A 26,922-nucleotide genomic window follows, 5' to 3' on the forward strand; every position below is an offset into this window, starting at 1 on the left:
CATTAGATCTGCATTACAACTCTTAAGAGTCAGATGCTGCAAATTTTTCCAGAAAAAGAAACCAGAATTCAGTTGCAAGTAGTGCTCCCCTGCAATTAGGCAACATGGGAACCCTGGAGAAACTGAGGCAAAGAGACAGTGTAATAACATACCCAAGGCTACATAGTAAGATGTGGAGCTAACTTTTGAACCTAGACAGTCTTGCTCCAGAACTCATGCTCCTAAACATTATATTTTTTTATGAATATTCTTGGGATGCTGTCCCTCCTGCCTGTACTGGTTGGACTGCACCAAAAGAATGTAGATCTAAAAAAAAAAGAATGTAGATCTGCTTTCTTAACTTTTTCTGTCAAAGTACCTGTAAAAAACTAAAGTAATAAACTGGATTTCATTTTGTACAGAAATCTTCATATGGATCATAGGCAGATAATGTTAATGGGATAGGTATCTTAAAGACATCACTGTGTGGTCCACTCTTTTACACTTCCTAGCTGCCATTCCAACTGCCCCTATAATCTTACACCTGATTATTTTTATGGCTGCAGATGTTTTCCAGGTGCTTTTTATAAACTTCCAGATTAACCTTTCCTGATCTGTTGCAGCTGATTCTTCTATTTAAAGATCTTCAGTTGTTGTTGAGTGGCTTCTAGACTAATTTGAGTAGTTTTCCGAGTGGCCCATTTCAGTCTCCCTGGGCTCCTCATAGGTCTCATTCAAGTAAATCACCCTAATCCAGGCACCTCAAGAAAAAGAAGCTAATCAGTTTGAGCTTTGCAGACAAAGAAGAAAGTAGCAGCAAAGTGATGCCCCCTTTTTCCAGTCTGTGGACTGAGTGCAGAATATTCAAATTTCTGGCATTCTTTCCTTTGGGATGAAAATGGCTTATATCTAGGATAAGCATATAATTTTTCATTCATTGTGTAATGATTGTGAGAGTGAAAGGAAGTGTGATAAGAGTAGTAGGTATAAGCCATGGCTATCCTGGGCACACAGGATATGGCTCAGCCTTGAGGGTTGCCATCCTTTCTGATCAGGAGAAGCTGGGAAGTTGTCTGCCTTTCTGAATAGAAGGGATATCATGCCAGCAGTGGCAGCCATCATGTGCTGCCAGACCTCAGGTGTCATTTTGCCTCTTCCCCATTATTCCACTCCCTGACTCCTTTCCCTCAGAATTAAGGATGGAAGTAAGGAAGCTTATCTCTGTTTTAATTTCCTTTTCTAATCCTAAAGTATAGTTAGAGAAGTGAAGCTAATTGAGCTTTTTTGTGGTTACAAGGCAAAGCAGATTTATTTTTGAGCACAGCCATGAATATTAGGATACTAGATAAAAAGGAAAGCAATCTTCTGTCAAATCTATCAAATGGAGAAGATCAGGCAGCTTACATTATTCTTGTGATGCTGGTGGGTGCAGGGGTGAGCAACCTGTCAGCCTCCATGTCTGAGCTGGAGGGGCCCCAGAGGCCCTGAGGCCAGCTCTCTTAAGTGCAAGGGTCCCTGAGGGCTGCCTCGTCCACATTTGCAAAGTGGAGTGCAGGGCAACTTCTCCCCAGGTCAACCCAGCTGGTCAACCTAGCCGGTTTGCCTGCCTCTCACTTGGGTCCAGGTGAGAGCTTCCTCAAATCCACATGACTCTTGTCACCAGATTCTTAAGTAGCTGAATTTAGGACCTACTACAATGGGAAGACTTGCTGTGTTGCCTTCAGAAGTTAAGTCTCTTTACCTGATGCTTCATCAGGCTTTTCAAATGGGCCTTCCCACTGGGCCAGCTCTTCTAATTCCTTCTAACAGCCAAGACAGTATTCCAGAGTCTGTGTTCTACTGTTTACCCAGGAACTCTCCCATGAAATTGAAGATCACTTTCATTTTTCTCAAAAAGCCAAGATCTTCAGGTCTTGCAGGACCTTGCCTACCGTGTTCTCCAACTGAAGAGAGGACTGACTAGAGCTTGAACCCTTGCCACGTCCCCAGTTATCTATATCAGGCTTCTTAATCACTGGAGGGCAGTTTGCTACCCTCACATTTTTTCTTCAAAGGGAGAAAATCAACAGTGCTCCATCGAAGAAAATTCCCACATATAGGTTAATATCAGCCTTTTCTTTTTACTCCCACGCTCAAGGGCTATATAGACAAATGGAAGTTAAAGAAACTGCCTATGCAAGTGTGTTCTGGGGTCTAGGGTAAAGCAACGAATCACCAAACATACCATGAGTAGTATTTTGCATCTTAGTTCAGAATTTCCTTTGAAACTCAGTACTTGGTGGGATGGCAGTCTATACTACAATTACAATGGAGAAAAAAGTAAATGAGAAGATAGGAGTTTGGTTTAGAGGAGAATGAAGAGGTTTATTTTCAATAGAATTCACAAGAAATTGTAGGGGAGCAAAACTTGCCACCCCAATATGTCTGTGGTATGCAGATTATTTTGAGCTGAAAACAATCAAGGCCTAAAAGACTCAGGAAGAAATTTTGAAGGAAGCTATCACCATACATAACTATAGTATGAACTAGGTGTATAGACAGGGAGGAACCTAGCAAAGTCTGTTAAAACTTCCGTGTTCCATTGTCTCTGCATGGCCCAGCAAACATTTATTTACCAAACATTCGCTCTTCTATATCCTTGTGAAATGCCTTCCTCCCCTCTGAAGTCCCAAACCACTACTCACAACATCCTCTTGTCTTTAGCTAAAGATGGTATTTAATGTGAGGGTTTCAGCCATTTTGGTGAGTTACTCAGTCTTTCTGGGTCTCTCCCATGTTACGTGTTATTAAAATTTGTGTGATTTTCTCTTGTTAATCTGTCTCATGTCAACCTAATTCTTTGACCAGGCAGAAGACTCTGGAAGGGTAGAGGAAAATTTCTTCTTCCCCAACAAAATCAAAGTGGGAATGTGATACAGAAATTGAATTATTTATGGGGACTGAAGAAATTTATTCGAATGTTTTCATTTAGAGGTAATTAGCCAAAACTCTCCTTAGTGAAGGAAAATATGAGAAAAATAGTGAATTAGAATAGGCTACCCCTAAATCCCAGTGTCTTAATACAACAAAAGTTTGTTTCTTATTCATATTACATGTCTAATGAGGGTCGACAGTGCTCAAAAGAGTCACACAATGGATCTGGGCTGAGAATGATGACATTTCAACACGTGGTTTCATAAACAGAGGCAGGGGAAAGGGAACATGGCAAATCATATATAGAAACAAGAAATAGAAAACCAAAGTTAAAAAAAATTTTTTTTGGAATGTACTATAGAACTCAAATTTAACTTGCCACACATTGCTAACATAGAATTTTCAAAGTGGTCTTTCGTTTTATATTAGTTGCTTATTTTTTGTTGTGTGCGTACATGATATGAATGGTCAATTCGCTTCTTTCTATACATGACTAAATGAAAAGCATTGCAGAGATTCTTTTTTGAGATTTCTCATAATCTTCAAATATGTTGGTTTCTTTTTCAGGTGAACATTTTAGGCATTTCTAAAGGTAAACATTACTATTTTATGATAATATTTCACTTAACTCTCTTTTTCTGTGACTGGAGGGTTGGTTCTTTTTCTTAGGGTAAAATATTGTCCACAATTCCATATCTAAATTATAAACTCCAAAAATGTTTGAAAACGGGAAGTGTTTTAATAATTCATTTGGAAGCAAACCCTGACCTGAATTGAGAAAAGACTGTTTATGGTCTTTATCCCACTTTAATGTGATTATGAATATATTTTGTTACAGAAGTATTAATGTATTTGCTTCTGGAGTACTTCCCCAGACCCACTGAAGGTGTTACAGAATATACAGTATTTGTCCATATTACCTTTCAAAAATCTGAAAAAAACCTGAATTTCAAACACATCTGTCCCTTAAGTTTTCAGAAAAGGGACTATGGATCTGTATTTCCAGTCTCTTAACAAGCTCATAAAGGTATTATGATCCAAATTCAGTTCTTACAGATAATTTCTAAAGAATAATTTTCAGGTCCTTGGTCTAAATTATTCTAATATTTTTTTCTGATTCATTCATTTGCATTTTAGCATGAAGTAACAATGGGAAATACTTTGAAATGCTTGATTTCATAAAGCCACTAGATGGCGTCTTTGTAAAAATAAAAATACTTTAAAAGAAATGTATAAATAAAAGCTGAGATAAATAAAGGTGGATTCTTATTTCATGAGAAATAAAGGTAAGTCATTTTGGGCAATAAATCCTGAGAAAAATGCAAAGGTTTATGGTGAAAAGTAAAATGGTATTTTAAATTACTTTTCCACCTTTAGAATTGAGGGTCTTTTTCTGATTGGTTATTTTCAGCTTGCATTTACGTTTATTTTATATAACCAAACAACCGTATATCTCTGTGTGTGTGTATATACACATATGTATGTATGTGATTTTGATGTGCTTTCCAACTTGTATAGACTACCTGGGAAGCCTACCAATTAAGTTAGGCTTATATTGTAAAACTGAGTTGTATAAAATCGCCTCCACAGCAAACTATAAATAAAATATGAACATATAGTGGGTATCAAGTCACATTTAAGATGGTGAAGTACTTAAGTTATCTACCACCAGGTTTTCATGCCTCCATCTCCTGCCTCTATGACTATATCTAGCTTTTCATACTGTCCCTAACAGGGAGGGCAGTGAATGATACATTTTAAACAGGAAACCCAGAAAGGTGAGTGTTTAAAACCAATTAAATTCTCATTACTAGTAAAATTTAAGATACATTATGATTTTGAAGATGGGAGTAAGGGATCACTGGGAAGAATTTGTCTGCATATCTCCAGCAACATCTGGTTTATTCATGAGAGACTAACACTAGTGGTTATCAAAATGACCTTTGCTCTTCATGAATATGTGGATTCATGAAATGATTTAAATGCATATGCTTTGGGACTTTTCTGGTGGTCCAGTGGTTTAGACTCCAACCTCCCAATGAAGATGGCCCAGGTTCCCTCCCTGGTCAGGGAACTAAATCTGGCATGCCGCAACTAAAAAAAGATCCCGCGTGCTGCAACTAAAGATCCTGCTGAAACTAAGACCGGGTGCAGACAAAAACAAAAACAAAAACATTTTAATCTAAAACCATTAGCAAAGCCAATTTCATCTGAGAATATAACACATATTTTATATTGTTCTAGTAAGAAATATCTATTTTAAAATGAAATAAAGACGGAAAAAAATTACATTGGCCATTAGGAAGTTATTGGGGAGAGGAGAATGCAATTTCAACAGAATGGCATAAAGGAATGAAGACATTGAACATTATGAAGGAAGAATGGACCTGTACTATATATAACACAAATTTTAATTTTATTAATTAATCTTACATCCTTTTTAACTATCAAACGGTTTTAGGTCAAAGGCAGCATAGAATAGTGGTTAAAAATGGAGGTTCTGGAGTCACACTGCTTGCGTTTATTTCTGGTTCCCCCACCAAACCTCTCTGAGCCTTAGTTTCCTCATTAGTAAGAGGAAGCTGATCATAGTTCTTCCTTTAAAAAGTCATTGTAAAATTTAAATTAGAAGTATATGTAAGTGCTTAGTAACAAATAATAATAAATGTTAGCTATTATGAAGCCACATGAAGTTTGTTACTACATATACAATAAGAACACAATTGATCCTTTCCCGCAATAATACGTGCTTCTTTAAAAACCTTCTCAATTTAAAGAATTTATAGTCATAGGGGAAAAAAAGCGTTTATAATTCAGTGATTAACAATAACTTTGCTTCTCCTGACTTAAAAGCGGAATTATTTAATAGCTGCTAACTCCCTTTTCTGTTTGGCTGCAAGGGAGTTAAGAGCCAAGTTCCAAATTTAAGAAAAACAAGTAGGCACCTGTTGTACACCTGTGTTCTCCTTTGCTTAAGTCCTCACTCTCACTTCATATTTACATTTTCTCTAACCCTGATTTTTTTATATCCATAGCGCGAATCGCTGTCAGTATTTGGTTCGGAGAACTGTGCCATTTCACAAGTGTGAAAGACAGCTTAGAGAGTGGTTACCATCATAACCACTTTCGGACCTAGGTAGCGAGTAGGTAACAAATCCGCTCTCTCCCTCACCCCGCCCCAACCTCTGCTTCATTCCTTCTCTCTGCCCCTCCCCTGGCCCCGCCCCCTCCCGTGGCTCCATCACTCGACCCTTCTTTTCTAAGCGTGGGCACCGCCTCTTCTCGCGGGAGTGGTGCCGGGGAGGTTGCTAGGATACAACCGGAAACAGAATTCGGCGTGTGGAGTTGGCTTTCTAGGAGCCCGGGAAACCGCTTCTACCCGACTAACTGCGTTTCTTAGGTAGGAGGACAGGTTCTGGCTGACCTAGACTGGCCCGACCCCTAGGCCGACCTTGAGCGGGTGACTAAGGCGCTTGACTCCGAGGGCTCTGTGCGGGGCGTTGATGCAACCTGGGCTCTGGGGACTGTATGGCCACTCGGGAATGTTTCACCTTTGCCTAAAAAACTGTGCAATGGGCTTCCCTGGTGGTGCAGTGGTTGAGAGTCCGCCTGCCGATGCAGGGGACACGGGTTCGTGCCCCAGTCCGGGAAGATCCCACATGCCGCGGAGCGGCTGGGCCCGTGAGCCATGGCCGCTGAGCCTGCGCGTCCGGAGCCTGTGCTCCGCAACGGGAGAGGCCACAACAGTGAGAGGTCCGCGTACCGCAAAAAAAACCAAAACCCAAAAACTGCGCAAAGCATCCCATCTTTCTTGGCTCCTTTTCTGGCTCTTATCTCTAATTTGGGATTCGGAAGTAGCGGCATCAAGCTAGGAGGTGTACCTCACCTCCCACCTCGAGTGTTTATCACGGTTAATAATATAGAAGCAAGACGTGTGTGCAACCCAGTCTGGCATTAGAAAATGTTTAGCCATCCATGGTGACCATTTTTCGTCTTTAGTAAATAGAGCGCTTTCAGACATTCCTCTTTCACTCCTCTCCACCCACGGTCTTTGCTGTGCCCTCTTAAGAAACTTAAAAGCTCAACAAGTCTATTTGGTAGAAGGGAAAACTGTATCTCTGCCTTACTACTTACACTAATATTCTGGATATACCAACGAAATTATGCATTGTAGGTGAAAGGGGGACGTTTTTGTATGCAATCATAGTAGAGTGTTTTTTTTTTCTTTTTAAACAACTTTTTAAAGATTATAACATTTACCCTTGAATACATAATACATAATTAAAAGTTCAAACAGTAAAAAGAATGAACAGTGAAAATCTGTCTTGCACCCATGTTCCCCAACTCTCTGTCCTCCAGTTCACCTTCCAGAGGTATTCTACACATATACAAAAGTAGTCGTATCTGTAACATTGTACATACTGGTATGTGCTTTTGGTGGAGGAGAGGTCATTGAAAGGACATGACCTCCGGTTTACCCACTACCCAGGGGGGCAATCGGAGGCTCTTTCTCCCTCTCCTGTCCTTGGAATGTACCTTCTGCCCATTGTTCCTGGACTAGGAGATGTGCTATTGAGACCATCGGAACTGTATACCTGACTGAACCCAGTTAAGATCTCATAAACTCAGGATTTTGGCGGGTAGATGTTGAGACTTACTGTCTTTAGGCTGCCTAAGACAATCCTCCTTTGTAAGTGTCCTTGCTTATTAAACCTGCCACCTGCAGTCTGGAGCGGTCTGCCTCTTTCTTCGATTGTCCTTGCCCTCTGTGTACCAGGTTCAATTTCTGTTTTACCCAGGGAATTCTGGAGGTTGTGAACCAAGAACTTTGCTTTTTCACTTAATTGAACAATACAGTATGTAGCCTTTAGAATTGGCTTCTTCATTTATCATAATTTATTTGAGATTCACACGTGTGTATCAATAGTTTATTCCTTTTTATTTATGCGTGGTATTCCATTTTATGAATGCATCATAGTATGTGTATCCATTCCTCAGCTAAGGAACGTTTGTGTTGTTTCTTGTTTTTGGTGATTAAAAATAAAGCCTTTATTAACTTTTGTGTGAAGATTTTGAGTGAATGTAGTTTTTCATTCCACATGGGTAAAGGATACAGATTGCTGGGTCATATGATAAATGTGTTTAATTTTACAAGAAACCTGACAAACAGTTATCTCAAATGCTATATCAGTTTTCATTTTTGCCTCAAGGTATAAGAAAGAGCTCCACTTGTATTCATACTCACTGGCTATTGTTGGGCTAAAATTTTTAAAAAACTATTCTAATAGATGTGTAGTGAAATCTCATTGTGATTTGAAGTTTCATTTCTCTAATGACTAATGATATTGTGCATTTTTCATGTGCTTGTACTCAGGGCCAGGGTTAGAGTGAGGCAACTAGGTCTAAAATTTTAGGAGGCATTTATTCTCAGGTGCAAGTGCGTGTATAAGGTAGCGCAGGTGCCACGCTTGCCTCAATCTTGTCCTGGCTCTGCTTATTTGCTTTCTTGTGTGTATTCTTTGGTGATGGATCTGTTTAAATCTTTTCCTCATTTTTTTCACTGTTTTTTTTTTCTTATTATTGAGTTTTGCAAGTTCTCTGTATATTCTGTGTACAAGTCCTTTATCAGATTAAGAGTTTTGCAAAAAACTACATCCCAGTGTATGGTTTGCCTTTTGATCCTTCTAGTTGTCTTTTTTGAAGAGCAGAAGTTTTTGATTTTGTTGCTGTTGCTGTTTTAGAAGATGCTGTCTTGGCCATTTTGGGGGGAGGCTGACCCACCAGATAGAAACAAAAGCATTATCTCAGATTCTCCAAAAAGGGTAGATAATTATGTTGCTAGGAGGTAAGGCTTCTTTATGGTGCTCTCTTTCTAATCAGGCCACTAAACTTTGTTATAGGAGAAAATAACCAAAAGGAAGATTTTTGTGTGTGGGTGAGCGCCTAAAGAAGTTTCTCGAACTTCTTAAAAGTTGAAGTTTTGTTCAGTTTTGTCTCATTTTTTTTCTCTTTATTGTTCTGGAATTTTAAAACTTTATTTCAGTTCTTTTATTGGTTCTTGAAGTTTAACTATGCATATTTAATTTAACAATGTCTAGAGTTAAGAATATCATAGCTCTCAATTTTGTAAACAGTATAAGGAATTGATAATAGTTTATTGTCATCTTTCCCTTCCCAGTTACATATTCTTATTGTCTCATATTTTAATTTTCTGCTATTATTTTGTGTTGACAATATTTATTTGGGTTTACCCATATGTTTATGATTTATTTGTTAGCCTTTCCTTCTTGCGCTTCAGACTTACATTGGGCCTATTTTATTCCTCTTCAATTGTATCCTTTAGAAGTTCCTTTAGAGCAGATATCTTGGTGATAACTTGTCTGTAAATGTTTCTGTTTTTCTTCTTGAAAGATAGTTTTGCTGGGTGTACAATTCTGGGTTGATAGCTTTAATTAGTCTATTATTTTAATTAGTCATGTGCTAATTTAATTAGTCATGTGCTAACCTTCCTTTAATTAGTCTGTTATTGCCTTGGCTTCTATTTTTCTGATGAGAAATTGCAGTGATTTTACTTTTCTTTCCTTTGCATTAATGCCAGCAAATATGATTCAAAACAGTGGATGATATGTCCTTGATCACTGTTTGCTTTTCGGATTTTCTGTTATTCTGTAATTTAATTACAATATAAATGGCTATGAATTATTTCTATTTATCCTGTTAAGTATATTTTTATATTGTGCTTCCTGGACCTGTAGATTCATATTTTTAATCGGTTTTGAAAATTTTTCAGCCATTACCTTTTATGATATTTTCTCCCTTCCATCTTTGTTTTCTTCTAGGACTCCAATTTGGCACATGCCAGATCAGGGGCTGGCAGACTTTTTCTGAAAAGGGCTTCACAGGCTACGTGCAGTCTCTGTTGCACACTCTTTGTTGTTTTTTTAATATATTTTTTTAAAATTTTCTTTTATTTATTTATGGCTGTGTTGGGTCTTTGTTGCTGCGCACATGTAGGATCTTCCCGGACCAGGGCTCAAACCCAAGTCCCCTTGAGTTGGCAGGGAGATTCTTTTCTCCATGGCTCTTAATCTCTCATATTTTTCATATCCTTATCTCTTTGCAACAGTCTATATACAATCTTTTGATTTATCTTCCAGTTCACTAGTTCTCTCTTCAGCTTTAATGCTGTATTCATTGAATTCAACAAGTATACATTTTTATTCAGGATATTGTTATTATTAATTATTTTTAATTTGTCATCTGGTAGCCAGAGAACTTCACTAAGGTTAATTTTTTTCTCCATAAGGATCTATGCTTAAGTGAAAGTCCCAAACACAACTTTTCCATCGCACTACTATTTCAAGTTTTAATCTTCCCTGTGCTTTTGCCTCGGAAATCAGCCTCAGGATCACTTCCCCTATCCCCTTTCCCTGGCTGCCAACCTCTATAGGTAGGCTCCTGGCTATACTGGCTTCTCACTGCTGTGATCCAGCTCCTGCCTCTGATGCCTGGCTCTGGGCTGCTCTGGCCCACTCTGGCCCAAGCTCCTGTATGCTGTCGTACTGTTTCCCAACCTAAAACTCTTGGTTGCTGTAGCTTAGGCCCTAGTTAGCTCCAAGATCAACCCACATTTGTTTGTTGATATGTTTGTTTTGGGGGACAGAGGTCACTGGACACCTCTGCTACAATTTGTGAGAGCAAAGCTACTACAGTGTGTACTTTCCAGCATATAGTTGCTGTGGAGATGTCAGGTTCCTTGGAGCTTCTATTCAGTTGCAATGTCAGAAGCATAAATAGACTTTTTTAGAAAAAAGGCTATTGAAAAAAATTTTTCTTTCACAAGGCATTGTTCATTGAATAAGAGATGACAATATATTTTAGAATTTTTAAAATATATTCTTCATAGAATATTTCTCTCAAATTTATTGTGTTTTGAGGTTCTTTTTTTGGTACACATGTTTACTTTCTGTGGTGTTTTTATTAAAAATTCACCAATGTTTTTCGCCTAATGCCATTACTAAGATAATATTAAAAAAATAATGAGCCACATTATAGTATACTCTGAACATTGCTGTATGCCAGCAATGAATTTGATATTTGGTGTAGAAGTTTTAAGTGTAGTAAATATATATATATATATATATATATATATATATATATATGTATTATTTATTTATTTATTTATTTTTAATTCAGGACAATGTCTGACCAGGAGGAAGGATCTGATGCTCAGAATGTTGATTCATCAAAAGAAAGAGAGGATGCTTTTGGGACTACCAATATTCCAGTTCCCTCAGAAGAGGTTCCAGAGTCAGATCAAACTGAAGACTGTGAATCTGAACTAGAACCATCTAGTGGGGGCCGTGAAAAACGTGTTGAGGAGCCGAGTGACCAGAGCGTTTTAAACCTGGAACTAAATGATGTCAAGCAACTCATGGAAGACGTTACGGCAGATGAACAAGTTTCATATTCTCCAGGAGACGGTGGAGAGTCTCTAGCTAAATCTGATAATGCAGTGCAGTCAGCTGAACAGTATTCAAAAGATTCTCTGGCATTTCTGGAAAAAATAAAGGCTGTAGAGGAATCTCTGAAAACATCAATGAAAGATTCGTCAGCAACAGGTATTACCTAGGGATGATAGGGTATTTTTTCCGCCTCATTTTGAAGAATGGTTGTTTTTTCTTGTTTGCTTTTGCTTGAAGATTTATTTTATATTTGATATTACTTTCCCACTCTCTTATCCACCAAACCTCTGTGGCTATGCCACTTGAATCTCTTAATTATGTGTGAAGCCTCTCCTTTATTCTGCAGTATCTACTTCCCTAAATAAAGGAGCATCAATAAATTTTAAAGTGTTGTCTCTCTGTTTTTCCAAAATAAAATAGGTTCTTAAAATGTTTAGGGAGAAATTTTTGAGTATAATTGTAATTCTTTTGCATGCCATTTTGGAATTAATTGTACATAGCTAGCAAGTAGGGGGATGGGAACTTGACACCATATTTTTCTAGTTTCATATACAGTACTCATTCTACATATCTCGTTGCTTTTACATATTTCCATATTTCTGCTTAGTGTTAACTTTATATTAAGCTTCAGAAAAATCATTGTTGTCTTTCATTATGGGTTAATTTTAAAGACATAATGTTGATCCCATGGCATGTGGAAGTTATTACTACATTCTTGATAACAAAGCAGAAGGGGAGCAGCAAGAAGGTGGTTACATGGAGAATTCTACCTGGGTGGTTAACTGACTGCTCCTTCCTCCCTTGTCCATAACTTTTGAGAGAGTTTCCATCCATAGAGTGGAGAACATGGGTCATCATTTAACAATAACAGCAGCTTAGTCTGGCTGGTACAATGTAGCTTTTGAATCTAGTGGAGTAGTTAGCTCTTGCAAGTAAGAATAAAAAGGAGGAGGAAAAGTAATCAAGCCCATTTATGCCTAATTGAAGCTATTATCCCTCAATTACATTATTCATTGTGAATTTGGGCTCCATTTTTTGATAATTCTGTGATTATAGCTTTTACCAAATATATGATGATTTAAAAAAAAAGTGGTCTTGGTCCTGTACTTCCTGAGGCTCACAGATTCCTGAACAAACTTTCCCTTCCCAAAGCTTAGGAAGTCACTGCTATGGAAAATTTAAAATACATTAATCATAGAATGTTGAATCCAGTAAACAATTAAAATAGCCTTCTGATAATGTAGCATCTGTGAGAGTGTTCTCTTACTAAGAGAGAACTGTGAAAATAATATTTAACAAGACTAAAGAACCTTAGCATCAATAATGCCTTGTTACATTTCATGCTGGGACTAGTGATGAATGTCTCATAGAGCTTTATGAAAACTGTCATGTCAGGCATCTAGAAATATATGAAACTTTTTGGTCTACATGTGTACTCTCCACTCCATCTTACTTATATCTTCTCCATTAAAATTTAAAGTCTGTAGATATAAAAGTAAAAAGTTTACCCCATCATAATTAGTTTTTAAGTATTATATACCCTCCCTATAATTTCTGAACAGGTAATCATTTTATAGTAACAGTTTTTCTCTATTTTTAACATGTGTCTTGATTTTTATTTTATAGAGTTGGGAGTGAGCTACATAATGTCCATTTTTGTGAAAAGTAGATTTGTGCATAGTTATTCCAGATATTTGTAAAAAACAATGATTTTCTGTTTTGCATTTTGCCAGCTATAGATATAAATCAATTATGGGAAGAAGAATGGACTTAGATAATCTTTTGTCATCGCAAGGTCAAGGAAAATTTTCTTTGAAAATTTCCCTATTGGTTTTTCTTAACTTCATGAGTACACACTGATTTCCTGATGCATGGTATAAATATCTAATCAAAGCATGTATGTTTCTAAGTTCAGGTCTCAGGGTCTCCCTTTGTAATACTACACAAAAACACCTGATGTTCAGAGATGTTTCCTATGTTTATATCTGAATTATATATACCAGATATTGGGAATCTTTAAAAATTTTAAATGATTTTAAAAGAATCTTTAAAAGCACTTTAGTTTCATTTCCTCCTTCTCACAGTATTCTGGGCAAGGAGGTAATCTCGAACGTGCACTGATCCTCATATAAGGCAATGCAAGAGAGATCTGAACTTTGAGCTGGAGTTGGGGGAGCAGGCATTGACCATTGATGCTAATTCTTGAGATTATGCATTGATTTTCAAAGCAAAATGCTGCAACTGAATGTTTGTCACTTCTCCTCTTAGAAAATGAACAGTAGCTCTTATTATGGAGGTGTGGTGGGAGAACATGGCAGAGACAACCTGCATTCTATGTGATTACAAATTGTCCCATATTTCTCTGCCTGTGGATTCTATGATGCTGACCCTTGCTTTTAACTGTGATTCTTTTTTTCTCTTATTTTTTCTACAGTAAAAGTTGTACTTCTTCCTGTGGGCCAGGAAATTATAATGCCCTTTAAAGTTGACACTGTTCTAAAACGCCTCAAGGATCATTTTTCATCTCTATTAGATGTCCCATCTTATGTCCTGCAGATGAGATGTGCAGGTAAGCTTGGAGGCTAATAAAACTTATCAAGACTTCTCTTTGATTTGTTAAACTAAATATCTTCATGTTTACTGTTTGAACATTATACTGTGGTTATATATTCATTCATTCAACACATTATTATTGAGGACATACTTTGTTCCAAATACTTTGCTAAGAGCCAAAGATATAAAGAAACATGAAACAAAATCCCTGTTTTCAAGTTGTTTACAGACTAGGAAGGAAGAAGATGTATGCTGTGGTTACCACACAGTGTGTAAATGTTTTGATGGAGATATGTTCAAAAAACTGTGAGAATAGCGAGGAAGGAAACTGGGAGATTCTAGAAAGCTTCATCTGATAAAAGTGATAATACTTTTGCTAAGTCCCAAAGAGGTGAGAAAACCTGGGACTTTTGGGAAGTAGTAAGGAATTTAGAGGGAATAGAAGTAAATTATATATGGGAAGTAGGAGGAAATGAGGTTAAAAAGATAGATGATGAATGAGCATGTATATATAGAAAAAGAAGAGGACTGAAAATGGTTTATCAGTCTTCTGTACATTAAGATCAGTTCACATTCTGATGATGTTCAACTTTATTTATATTTTGTGGGCAATATTGAGTAGCCCACCTTATATTAGCCTTGTGTCATGAGAGGCTGAGGTCTTAGTAACTGTGATAGAATTAAGCAGACTAGAATAGCTCAGGAAATGTTTCTGTAGAATATGCCTGCACAGATCATAATATTTTATTTTAAAAAGTTTGATATTAACTTATAAAGATGCCACAAGTTTCTAGGGCAATAAGAACATTTTTTCGGTGGGAAAATCCGAAGTGCTAAAAAGGAATAAGCCATACCTATGAAGTTCTTCCTCCTTGCCAAATCAGAGAAAAACAATCAGTTCTGTTTCAAAATTATTTTTAGAAAACTATTGTAATGAATGTGCTCCAATAGTAAGATGTTCATGTATTCAAACAACAGGTTACTAAAGCTTGATTGAGGAAACAAAGCTAAAATTTAAATAGTTATTGTAACAATAATGATACTGATGATGATAATGATCATGTTGATGATGATGGCTAATTCAATGAGCACTTACTATGTGCTAGTCCTTCTACAGAATATTCTGCCTACATTATCACATTATCATTCAATCTACACAAAAATCCTTTGAGGTAGGTATTACTATTAATTTTTTTTGAGAGATGGAAACTAAAGCTTGAGGAACTTCTGCAAATTCCCAAAGCTTATGAGTGGCAGAGTCTGAACTTAAATATAGGTATGACTCCAAAAAGGGAATTTGGAACTGCTTGGCATTAACTATAAGGTGAAGTTCAAAACTGGAGAAGAGAGAGCACTTTGAGACTGAGCACCTGGCCAGTGGTACCTAAGAATCTATTTCTTTGCACTTCATGACTTTTCTTCTTTATGTGTAAATACCATGCATCACCACTGGCTTATGTCAGCAGCAATAAAAAAAGAGCTTGATTCTGTGCCAACCACTCTCTAAGACAGGTACTTTCTTCTAGTACTAGAACTGGAGTCCAAGTTTGGTGGGACTAAGCCTACAATAGAAACAATTAGAGGGCTGAAGAGGGCTCTATGTTAGTTGGAAGAGGAATCTCTGTTAGTTTCCTATGACTGTTGTAACAATTAACAAATTTAGTGGCTTATTTTGCTTATGGTTTTGGAGGCCAAAAATCCTAAATCAATTTCACTTGGATAACATCAAGGTGTCAGCAGGGCTGTTCTCCGGAGGCTCTGGGGAGAGTCTGCTTCCTTGCCTTTTCCAGCTTCTAGAGTTGCATTTCTTGCATTCTTGGGCTTCCTCATCTTCAAAGTCGGCAGCATAGCATCTTTAAATCTCTCTCTGCTTCTGTCATATCATTTTCTCTGTAGTCAAATCTCCCTCCTCCTTCCCCTTAAAAGGCACTTATGATTACATTTAAGGCTTATGTGAATAATCCAGGATAATCTACCCATCTCAAAATCCTTAACTTAATAAAATCTGCAGTCACTTTTTCCATATAAGGTAGCATCCATAGACTCTAGGAATGTACATGGATATATTTTAGGGCCATTATTCAACCTATTGCAAAATCCATATAACGTTAATTTTTTTTTTTTTTTTTTTTGCGGTACGCGGGCCTCTCACTGCTGTGGCCTCTCCCGCTGCGGAGCACAGGCTCCGGACGCGCAGGCTCAGCGGCCACGGCCACGGCCCAACTTATACCCCTGGACCGGGGCACGAACCCGCGTCCGCCACATCGGCAGGTGGACTCCCAACCACTGCGCCACCAGGGAAGCCCAAAACTCAAAGATTTTTGAATGTGCTTTCTTGAACATAGCTAAAATAGACTAGTGGTATCTGACATATTTCTAAGAATGAGTAAAACAAACCTTTGCTATGTTAAATTCCTAATTGTAATTTAGAAAGAACATACATTGGAAAACTGTTATAGTTTCTATCATTATACAAAGCAGCAGCCAGTAACATTGTACGTATTTATGTATGCCTTAAAATACAGAAAGAAATTTATAGTCAGTTTATGAAATAAACCAGTGGGGTTGGGGGTATAAGTTGAAGCAATAAAACATAAAAGTAAGGTGATGATGTACACTTTTTTCAGCAAAAAACTGAGTCTTAGCTCTACCTTGGCATGAATTAATTTATATGAATTTCTGATTATAGAAACAGAAAGGAAGGGATTCTTTAGAACTCTGAGTGTATACATTAGGAGTGTGTATTAAAATAATCAGGCTTTCCCTGATATGGATATGTCCTATGCTTATGTATACAACATTGTGATTTTTTTAGAGAATCGATGTTTAGAATATGATTTTGCTTATATTATAGAATGTGTTTTTTATTTTTAAATGTTTATAATTGCATGGTTATTGTATATTTGTATTTCTGATTAGTTGAGAGTTGTATTTTTACTTTACTTATAATGCTGAATTCTTGCTCAGGAGTACCACCTTAATTTTTTCCATTGTGGAGTTTTTGATACTAATAATACAGCAAGAGGTGGACATCATCAATACGCTATTTGGTAATTAAACAATATGTGTTCATATAAGCACCATTGATGTTTCCCATCCCTTAAAATGAGTACATATAATCATTTCTTTGCCATAACACTTTTTATAATTTTATCTCATTTTTAGGAATCCTTATTAAAGACCATGAGACGCTACTACAACATGGAGTTAAGCCCCAGGATATTGTCCAAGTTGAAATCTTTTCTTTACATCCATTTCTATATCCAATCAAAAGACTAGATAGATCAAGTGATGCCTCTCAAATCATAACTGTCAGAGTACAAACTGGTTAGTTATTTGATATCTTTTAGATAAAGTATTTTTTTAGAGTCCCTTTGTAGTTGAACTTTCATTTAATCTTGGTTTTATCTCCTCAGGCATTGATCAGTACCAGGAAGTAGGTGTTGAGATTATAAAATCTGATTTTCACAAACCATTTCTTGGTGGATTCAGACATAAAGTAACAGGAATGGAATATCACAATGCTGGAACACAAACTGTACCTAAAAAGATTCCTGAAAAACTGAATGCATTTTGTAGGGATACACAGGTAATATTTTTATTTTTCCATGTAGGATTTTGAAGCTACAGAATCAAAAAATGTTTTATTGTGTAGCTCTCTAAAATTAAAATCTTCTAGGGAATTATATGGTAATTAAAATAATAAAAGATATTAACTTAAATGTGTAGGAAAATATGTTCTTTACTCACTTTATGTGTATATAGTGGATATTTATTTAAATTTTTTTAATGTTTTTATTTTAGACAGTTTTTCAGAGAAGAAAGCTCCAGCAAACTACAAATACAACATCCACACAGATGACTAAAATTGGTGTGTATGTATCAAATATGACTGATAAACTGGTAGCACCAGGAAAATATTTTTCAGCAGCAGAATACCATGCTAAAAGATTAAAGGCGGTAAGATAACTTTTATTATAGGCGAATACTAAATGACTTTTTACTGTGTAACCAGAGTTATGCAACCATTACCACAGTCAATTTTAGAACATTCTCATCATCCCAGAAATAAATCCTACATCCAATAGCAGCCAGCCCCTATTTCCCTCCACTCCTTTCTGCTTTAGGCAACCACTAATCTACTTTTTGCCTCTATTGATTTGCTTATTCTGGGCATTTCATATACATGTAATCATACAATGTGGAGTCTTTTGTGACTGGTTTCTTTTACTTAGCATAATGTTTTCAAGGCTTATCCATGTTGCAACATGTATCAATATATTGCAATCTATATTGCAAAATAATATTCCATTGTATGTACCCAATTGTATATACCTACTGTAGGTAGGTCAATATATATACCACAATTTGTTTGCCCATTTATCAGTTGATAGACATTTGATTTGTTTCTACTTGTTGGCTGTTAGGAATAAGGCTGCTATAAACATTCACGTACAAGTTTTTATGTGGATATGTATTTTCATTTCTCTTGGTATCTGCCTAGGAATGTAATTGCTAGATCATATGGTAATTTATTTATTTATTTACTTATTTATTTTTGGCTGAGTTGGGTCTTTGTTGCTGCGCGTGGGCTTTCTCTAGTTGTGGCGAGCAGGGACTACTCTTTGTTGCAGTGCATGGGCTTCTCATCGCGGTGGCTTCTCTTGTTGCGGAGCACGGACTCTAGGCACGCGGGCTTCAGTAGTTGTGGCTCGTGGGCTCCAGAGCGCAGGCTCAGCAGTTGTGGCGCACAGGCCCAATTGCTCCGTGGCATGTGGGATCTTCCCGGACCAGGGCTTGAACCCTTGCCCCTGCATTGGCAGGCAGATTCTTAACCACTGTGCCACCAGGGGAGCCCTCATATGGTAATTCTGTTTAACCTTTTTGAGGAACTGTCAGACTGTTTTCCAAAGCAGCTGCACCATTTTATGTCCCACCAGAAGTGTGTGAGGATTCCAATTTCTCCATATCCTTATCAGCACTTTTGGATTATTGCCATCCTAGTGAGTGTGAAGTGGTATCTCATTGTGGTTTTGATTTGCATACCCTGATGGCTAATTATACTGAATATTTTTCATGTGCTTATTAACAATTTATATATATTCTTAGGAGAAATGTACATTCAGATACTTTGTCCAATTTTAGTGAGGTTGTCTTTTTTATTATTGCTTTATTGTTTAAAAAATTTTTTTAGTTGTTTGCTAAGTGGTTGCTCCAAGTGTAATTTAGGGATTAGAATATACATCTCAATTTATAGCAACATACTTTGTATTAATACTAACTGAAATTTAATAAAGTATTGAAACCTTGCTCCAATAGAACTCCAAGTTTATCCCTTCTTCTTTGTGCTATTATCATACAAACATGTACATTCTGTTTATGTTCTAAGCCCTGTAATTCCTTTTATAATTATTGTTTTTGTGCAATTGACTTTTAAATAAGAGTAGAAAAGAGGAAAATATATTTATATAGTCTTTTATATTTTACCTACATAATTACTTTTTCTGGTGCTATTTATTTCTTCATTTGAGTTAAAATTAACATCTAATATCATTTTCTTTCAGTTTGGAGAATTCCCTTTAGTACTTGTGTATGCTTGTATACTTGATGGTGTCCTAAAGATCTCTGAGTCTCTGTTCCTTTACCTTTTTTCCCCCTCTTCTTCAGAGTGGATAGTTTCTAATGATCTATCATCAAATTCCTTATTCTTTCTTTTGCCAGTTAAGATCTGCTGTTGAGCCTGTTTTTTGTGTTTTCATTTCAATTATTTTACTATTAAACTCCTAAATTTCCACTTGGTTCTTTTTTTAAAAATTTCTGTCTCTTTGTTGATATTCTGTCACCATACATTTTAAACAAAAATTTATTCAATATCTAACCCTAAACATAGTCAATATAGTATTTTCCTTCTTTTTTTCCAAATGACATTAATCATAAAAAAAATTTGCAAAAAATTCCTCACCCAGATTTTTCTTTTTCTTTCCATTGGGAGATAATTATACATGGAACTTTAAAGAAGTTTCTTGTACACCTAACATTATATCACAATCATTTCTCTACCTTTTAGTATTTATTATAAACAATTTAACGGCATTATTTTATTCCACAATGTTAACACTATAATTTAATTACTTTCTTTTTTAGGACATTTAGACATGTTTTCATCAAAATCTTAATGCTATATAAATTGTAGTGTGCATTTAAAAAATACTTAGAGAAGATGTTAGAAGTTGAATTACTAGGGGAAAAAATGATGACTTTTTAAAAGTTTTAGATATTACCAAGTGTTTTTCAGAAATCTTGTACCAAATGATGTATGCATAAACCATTTATAAGAGCCCATTCCATGCTGACTTCACCAGTAGTACATATTATTTGAAAAAATTGTTGTCTCCTTATAGATGTTAAATATATTTTTATATTTTCTCTCCACCTATCACTCATACTTAGTTTATGATGTCTTTCATTATAGTCAAACTTATTAATATTCCTTTTTATGGTTTTTGCATTTTATGTATTGTTATAAAAGGCTGTTTCATCCCACAGTCATAAGTATAACTTTCTTTTATAGTTGGTGTGTGTGTACAACTTTATCTGGATTTTTAAAAATGATATGAAGAAGAGTTAAATTTTATTTTTTCCAAATGTAATGCCAACTGCTCAGTACCATGAATATTCAAGTTTATTCTCTCCACAGTAATGTATACTAAATTTTCATATATATATGCATCTGTTTCTGACTTCTGCATTCTTTCATTAATGTATACGTTTTTTTCTATGTCAGTAATGTATTGCTTTAATTACTACTGATTTGTAATATATTTTGAGGCCTGGTCCATTAGGTTCTACCTCATTGTTCTTCCTTTTCAAGACTGTCTTGACTATTAACGCAAGTTTTTCTTCCATATGAATTTTAGAGTAAGTTTGCAATTTTCATGAAAAATTGCAGGTCTTGCTCAGAAGTACATTGATCAGTTGGGGAAGAGTGGACACCTTTACCCTGTTAAACATTTGGGATATCAGTTAAACATGACATACAAAGCATATGCATTTTATCTCTGCTACTTCCTAGCATCATTTTGCTTGAATAAAAAGAATTGAAAGCAGTGATTTTGTTTTTTGCGTGACAAGAAACCTGGAGCTAGACTGCTGCTCTAGCCCAGTCAGCTTAGGACGTTGAGAGAGGAGCCTGTAGTCTCGGTCTGTTGACTCATTGCACTGAAGGAGACTGCTCAGCAGGGGAACCACGCGGCTAACTTTGTAGTTGACTTTATCAGTGCCTGCAATTATTCCAGCCTGAAAATGTTTACGTTTTCAGTCCAAACTAATTTACACAAAAGGAAAAGGGGGAGTTATTATAGACTTTTGGGGAGGAGTGAAGTTTTGGTGAAATTTAAGTGTTACAGTATTTTGATTGTCTCTGTCCAACAAGGTTGCGTGTAGATGGGTCAGCATCAAGTCTGGACTGAGACATGGACCAAAGAGTCCTGTTCCTTTGGTAACAAAGTTAGGAGAGAGATGTGGATGTGTTTCTTCTCTGAAGTTCAGCACGTTCGTTGTAAATCAAGGCTGCTTCTCTCTGTCAAAATAACACAGATCCTTCAGGCAAGAGTGGGATGTTTCATTCTTAGTGATCTAATTTCAGACAGCAAAGTTTATGATAGATTATTATTTTAGAGAACAAAGTTTCTCAGAGAGAAAGAAAATAGTAGTCACTCAAAGAAGGGGTTGTTATGACATTTTACTAATGTCATAACAACCTGCATAGTGTCCTTGGGAAAAATATTGCTTCCTATTAATTTTGTAGCTGACTTTATTCGTGCCTGGTATTCAAGCCTGATGGATTCTTATTTTCTCAGTCCAAATGAATTTTTAATTTCTTACTGTACGGGGCCTGGCTGGTGGCTCTGTGATGTCATCAGGAACCTGAATTCCTTTTACCCTTCCACTCTAATAATTAATCTTACTATCATGAACTTGTTACTATATGATGATAAAATGGTTAATGAACCTTCAGCATAATGTCTGCATTCTGCAAGAAGGGAGACATCAAGGGAGCATGTCCCATGGATGCCATTCAAGAATTTTCCCTGAAAGCCCCTGCCAGTGATTCAACTTGCATCTCATTGACCTGAACTGGGTCATGTGACTTCACTGTCCCTGCTGGGACTATGTGATAATTACATTTTTAAAGTTTCATATTGTTGCTCCTCAGTAAGACTGAGATTTTGTTAGTAAGGAAGTCGGAGAGAAAGGCTATTAGGTGGGGAAATGAACAGCACTACACTACACTACAACACTTTCCAAACTCGGATAAAATGATATTAAGGGAATAAGAAAAGCATAAACATACAGGAACAAAGAATATATGGGAAGAGAGAAGAGTAAATGTCAGTCGATTTTTTAAAGTTGTAAAGCAGATGGGGAAGCATTGACTTACTTGAGCAGAGGAAGTGAAAATCTAAATGCCTGCCAAGGGGGCTGGCGTCAAGAACCAAATCAGTTTGCCCCACAGAATCTCGGAAAGTGAACTCGGAGGTTCTGTGGAAGATGGAAGTGAGATGTGAACTGTAAACAGAGGGATTGGTTAAAAGACAGTAAAAGGAGTAAATTTCAATTTAATACGTTCTTCTATCTTGATAGATACCTTTTTATTTGTATCATGTTTATTTTATTCTTGAACTTCTTGAGTTCAGTGCTTGGTATTTATATCTTTCTTGTTGTAAGCAAGATTATATTATGTGTGACTACTGATATTTTTGTACTCATTACTGCCATCTCATTTTGTTTTTGATTTATTATTTATTCTTGTTTGTTATTTTTACTAACTTTTTTTTTTTTTGGTTTGACTAAAGTTTTCTTTTCCATTTTTTTTGTTCTTTCATAGGTCAGAAGTAGGTACTTTGTTTCTATTTTTCTAGTGGTTACTCATAAAAAAATTTTAATGGACTTAATTTTTTAATACCAAATGCATATTTAATCAGGCTCTATATATTGTCCATGAACAAGTCAAGGACCCTAGCAGGCTTTTCTTCATTTCTTCTTCCTCCTCACTCACTCCTCCTGTTCAGTGAGGACTTGATCTGGAATTACAATTGTATGTATATTACATCATTATAATTTACTATATAATTATAACTTCCTATTGTTTTTATATATTTACATCAATGTAATATATAAATTTTTTCAAATGTGTTATATTTAGCTTAAAACCTTTTTTGGAAGTTTTTGCTTACTTCTTTAATTTTTCCTCTTTATTCTTTTGTTGTTGTTCTCTTTATTTTTTATTTTATTTTATTTTGTTTTTTTGATTTTTTTCGAACATCTTTATTGGAGTATAATTGCTTTACAATGGTGTGTTAGTTTCTGCTGTATAACAAAGTGCATCAGCTATACGTATACATATATCCCCATATCTCCTCCCTCTTGCATCTCCCTCCCACCCTCCCTATCCCACCCCTCTAGGTGGTCACAAAGCACCGAGCTGATCTCCCTGTGCTATGCGGCTGCTTCCCACTAGCTATCTATTTTACATTTGGTAGTGTATATATGTACATGCCACTCTCTCACGTCGTCCCAGCTTACACTTTCCCCTCCCCGTGTCCTCAAGTCTGTTCTCTACGTCTGCGTCTTTATTCTGGTCCTACCCCTAAGTTCTTCATAACCTTTTTTTTTTTCTTTCAATTCCATATTTATGTGTTAGCATATGGTATTTATTTTTCTCTTTCTGACTTACTTCACTCTGTATGACAGACTCTTGGTCCATCCACCTCACTACAAATAACTCAATTTTGTTTCTTTTTATGGCTGAGTCATAGTCCATTGTATATATGTGCCACATCTTCCTTATCCATTCATCTGTTGATGGACACTGAGGTTGCTTCCATGTTCTGGCTATTGTAAATAGTGCTGCAATGAACATGGTGGTACATGACTCGTTTTGAATTATGGTTTACTCAGGGTATATGCCCAGTAGGGGGATTGTTGGGTCATTGCTACCATTGTTGGGTCATATGGTGGTTCTATTTTTAGTTTTTTAAGAAACCTCCATACTGTTCTCTATAGTGGCTGTATCAATTTACATTCCCACCAACAGTGCAAGAGGGTTCCCTTTTCTCCACATCCTATACAGCATTTATTGTTTGTAGATTTTTTGATGATGGCCATTCTGACCGGTGTGAGGTGATACCTCATTGTGGTTTTGATTTGCATTTCTCTAATGATTAGTGATGTTGACCATCCTTTCATGTGTTTGTTGGAAATCTGTATATCTTCTTTGGAGAAATGTCTATTTAGGTCTTCTGCCCATTTTTGGATTGGGTTGTTTGTTTTTTTGATATTGAGCTGCATGAGCTGCTAATGTATTTTGGAGATTAATCCTTTGTCAGTTGCTTTGTTTGCAAATATTTTCTCCCATTTTCAGGGTTGCCTTTTTCTCTTGTTTATGGTTTCCTCTGCTATGCAAAAGCTTTTAAGTTTCATTAGGTCCCACTTGTTTATTTTTGTTTTTATTTCCGTTTCTCTAGGAGGTGAGTCAAAAAGGATCTTGCTGGGATTTATGTCATAGAGTGTTCAGCCTATGTTTTCCTCTAAGAGTTTGATAGTGTCTGGCCTTCCATTTAGGTCTTTAATCCACTTTGAGTTTATTTTTGTGTATGGTGTTAGGGAGTGTTCTAATTTCATTCTCTTACATGTAGCTCTCCAATTTTCCAAGCAACACTTATTGAAGAGGCTGTCTTTTCTCCATTGTATATTCTTGCCTCTTTAATCAAAAATAAGGTGACCATATGTGCATAGGTTTATCTCTGGGTTTTCTGTCCTGTTCCATTGATCTGTCTTTCTGTTTTTGTGCCAGTACCATACTGTCTTGATTACTGTAGCTTTGTAGTGTAGTCTGAAGTCAGTGAGCCTGATTCCTCCAGCTCCATTTTTCTTTCTCAGGATTGCTTTGGCTATTCGGGGTCTTTTGTGTTTTCATACAAATTGTGAAATTTTTTGTTCTAGTTCTGTGAAAAATGCCATTGGTAGTTTGATAGGGATTGCATTGAATCTGCAGATTGCTTTGCGTAGTATAGTCATTTTCACAATGTTGATTCTTCCGATCCAAGAACATGGTATATCTCTCCATCTGTTTGTATCATCTTTAATTTCTTTCATCAGTGTCTTATAGTTTTCTGCATACAGGTCTTTTGTCTCCTTAGGTAGGTTTATTCCTAGGTATTTTATTTTTCTGTTGCAGTGGTAAATGGGAGTGTTTCCTTAATTTCATTTTCAGATTTTTTCATCATTAGTGTATAGAAATGCAAGAGATTTCTGTGCCTTAATTTTTTTATTCTGCTACTTTTGATTAGCTCTAGTAGTTTTCTGGTAGCATCTTTAGCATTCTCTGTGTATAGTATCATGTCATCTGCAAACAGTGACAGTTTTACTTCTTCTTTTCCAATTTGGATTCCTTTAATTTTTTTTCTTCTTTTATTGCTGTGGCTAGGACTTCCAAAACTATGTTGAATAATAGTGGTGAGAGTGGGCAACCTTGTCTTGTTCCTGATTTTAGAGGAAATGGCTTCAGTTTTTCACCATTGGGAACGATGTTGGCTATGGGTTTGTCATATATGGCCTTTATTATGTTGAGGTAAGTTCCCTCTCTGCCTACTTTCTGGAGAGTTTATTATAAATGAGTATTGAATTTTGTTGAAAGCTTTTTCTGCATCTTTTGAGATTATCATATGGTTTTTATCCTTCAGTTTGTTAATATGGTTTATCACATCGATTGATTTGCATATATTGAAGAATCCTTGCATTCCTGGGATAAACCCCACTTGATCATGGTGTATGATCCTTTTAATGTCCTGTTGGATTCTGTTTGCTAGTATTTTGTTGAGGATTTTTGCATCTATGTTCATCAGTGATATTGGCCCGTAGTTTTCTTTTTTTGCGACATCTTTGTCTGGTTTTGGTATTGGTGATGGTTGCCTCGTAGAATGAGTTTGGGAGTGGTCCTCGCTCTGCTATATTTTGGAAAGTTTGAGAAAGATAGGTGTTAGCTCTTTAAATGTTTGATAGAATTTGCCTGTGGAGCTCGCTGGTCCTGGGCTTTTGTTTGTTGGAAGATTTTTAATCACAGTTTCAATTTCAGTGCTTGTGATTGGTCTGTTTATATTTTCTATTTCTTCCTGGTTCAGTCTCGGAAGGTTGTGCTTTTCTAAGAATTTGTTCATTTCTTCCAGGTTGTCCATTTTATTGGCATATAGTTGCTTGTAGTAATCAATCTCTCACGATGCTCTGTATTTCTGCAGTGTCAGTTGTTACTTCTCCTTTTTCCTTTCTAATTCTGTTGATTTGAGTCTTCTCCGTTTTTTCTTGATGAGTCTGGCTAATGGTTTATCAATTTTGTTTATCTTCTCAAAGAACCAGCTTTTAGTTTTATTGATCTTTGCTATTGTTTCCTTCATTTCTTTTTCAGTCATTTCTGATCTGATCTTTATGATTTCTTTCCTTCTGCTAACTTTGGGTTTTTTCCTTCTTCTTTCTCTAATTGCTTTAGGTGTAAGTTTAGGTTGTTTATTTTGAGATTTTTCTTGTTTCTTGAGGTAGGATTATATTGCTATAAACTCCCCTCTTAGAACTGCTTTTGCTGCATCCCATAGGTTTTGGGTTGTTGTGTTTTCATTGTCATTTGTTTCTAGGTAGTTTTTGATTTCCTCTTTGATTTCTTCAGTGATCTCTTGGTTATTTGGAAGCACACTGTTTAGACTCCATGTGTTTGCAGTTTTTACAGTTTTCTTTCCTGTAACTGATATCTAGTCTCATAGTGTTGTGGTCGGAAAAGATACTTGATACTATTTCAATTTTATTAAGTTTACTAAGGCTTGTTTTGTGACCCAAGATATGGTATATCGTGGAGAAAGTTCCATGAGCACGTGAGAAGAAAGTGTATTCTGTTGTTTTTGGATGGAATGTCCTATACGTATCAGTTAAGTCTGTCTTGTTTAATGTGTCATTTAAAGCTTTT

General features: G+C 36.2%; 1 protein-coding gene across 1 annotated transcript in view; it reads left to right on the forward strand.

The window, feature by feature from the left end:
- Positions 1-11,092: 11,092 nt before the first annotated feature.
- Positions 11,093-26,922, forward strand: part of IQUB (IQ motif and ubiquitin domain containing) — a gene marked incomplete at both ends in the record, with an annotated part of 57,506 nt that continues 41,676 nt past the window's right edge. The window contains 5 exons of the mRNA XM_082662480.1: positions 11,093-11,513; positions 13,792-13,926; positions 17,076-17,237; positions 17,327-17,499; positions 17,715-17,870. Of these exons, the coding sequence (XP_082518606.1) occupies positions 11,093-11,513; positions 13,792-13,926; positions 17,076-17,237; positions 17,327-17,499; positions 17,715-17,870 (1,047 nt within the window). The remainder of the gene's footprint in view (positions 11,514-13,791; positions 13,927-17,075; positions 17,238-17,326; positions 17,500-17,714; positions 17,871-26,922) is intronic.

This window comes from Grampus griseus (genome assembly GCF_964374135.1).
Source record: "Grampus griseus genome assembly, chromosome: 9".
In the NCBI taxonomy this organism is placed as follows: domain Eukaryota; kingdom Metazoa; phylum Chordata; class Mammalia; order Artiodactyla; family Delphinidae; genus Grampus; species Grampus griseus.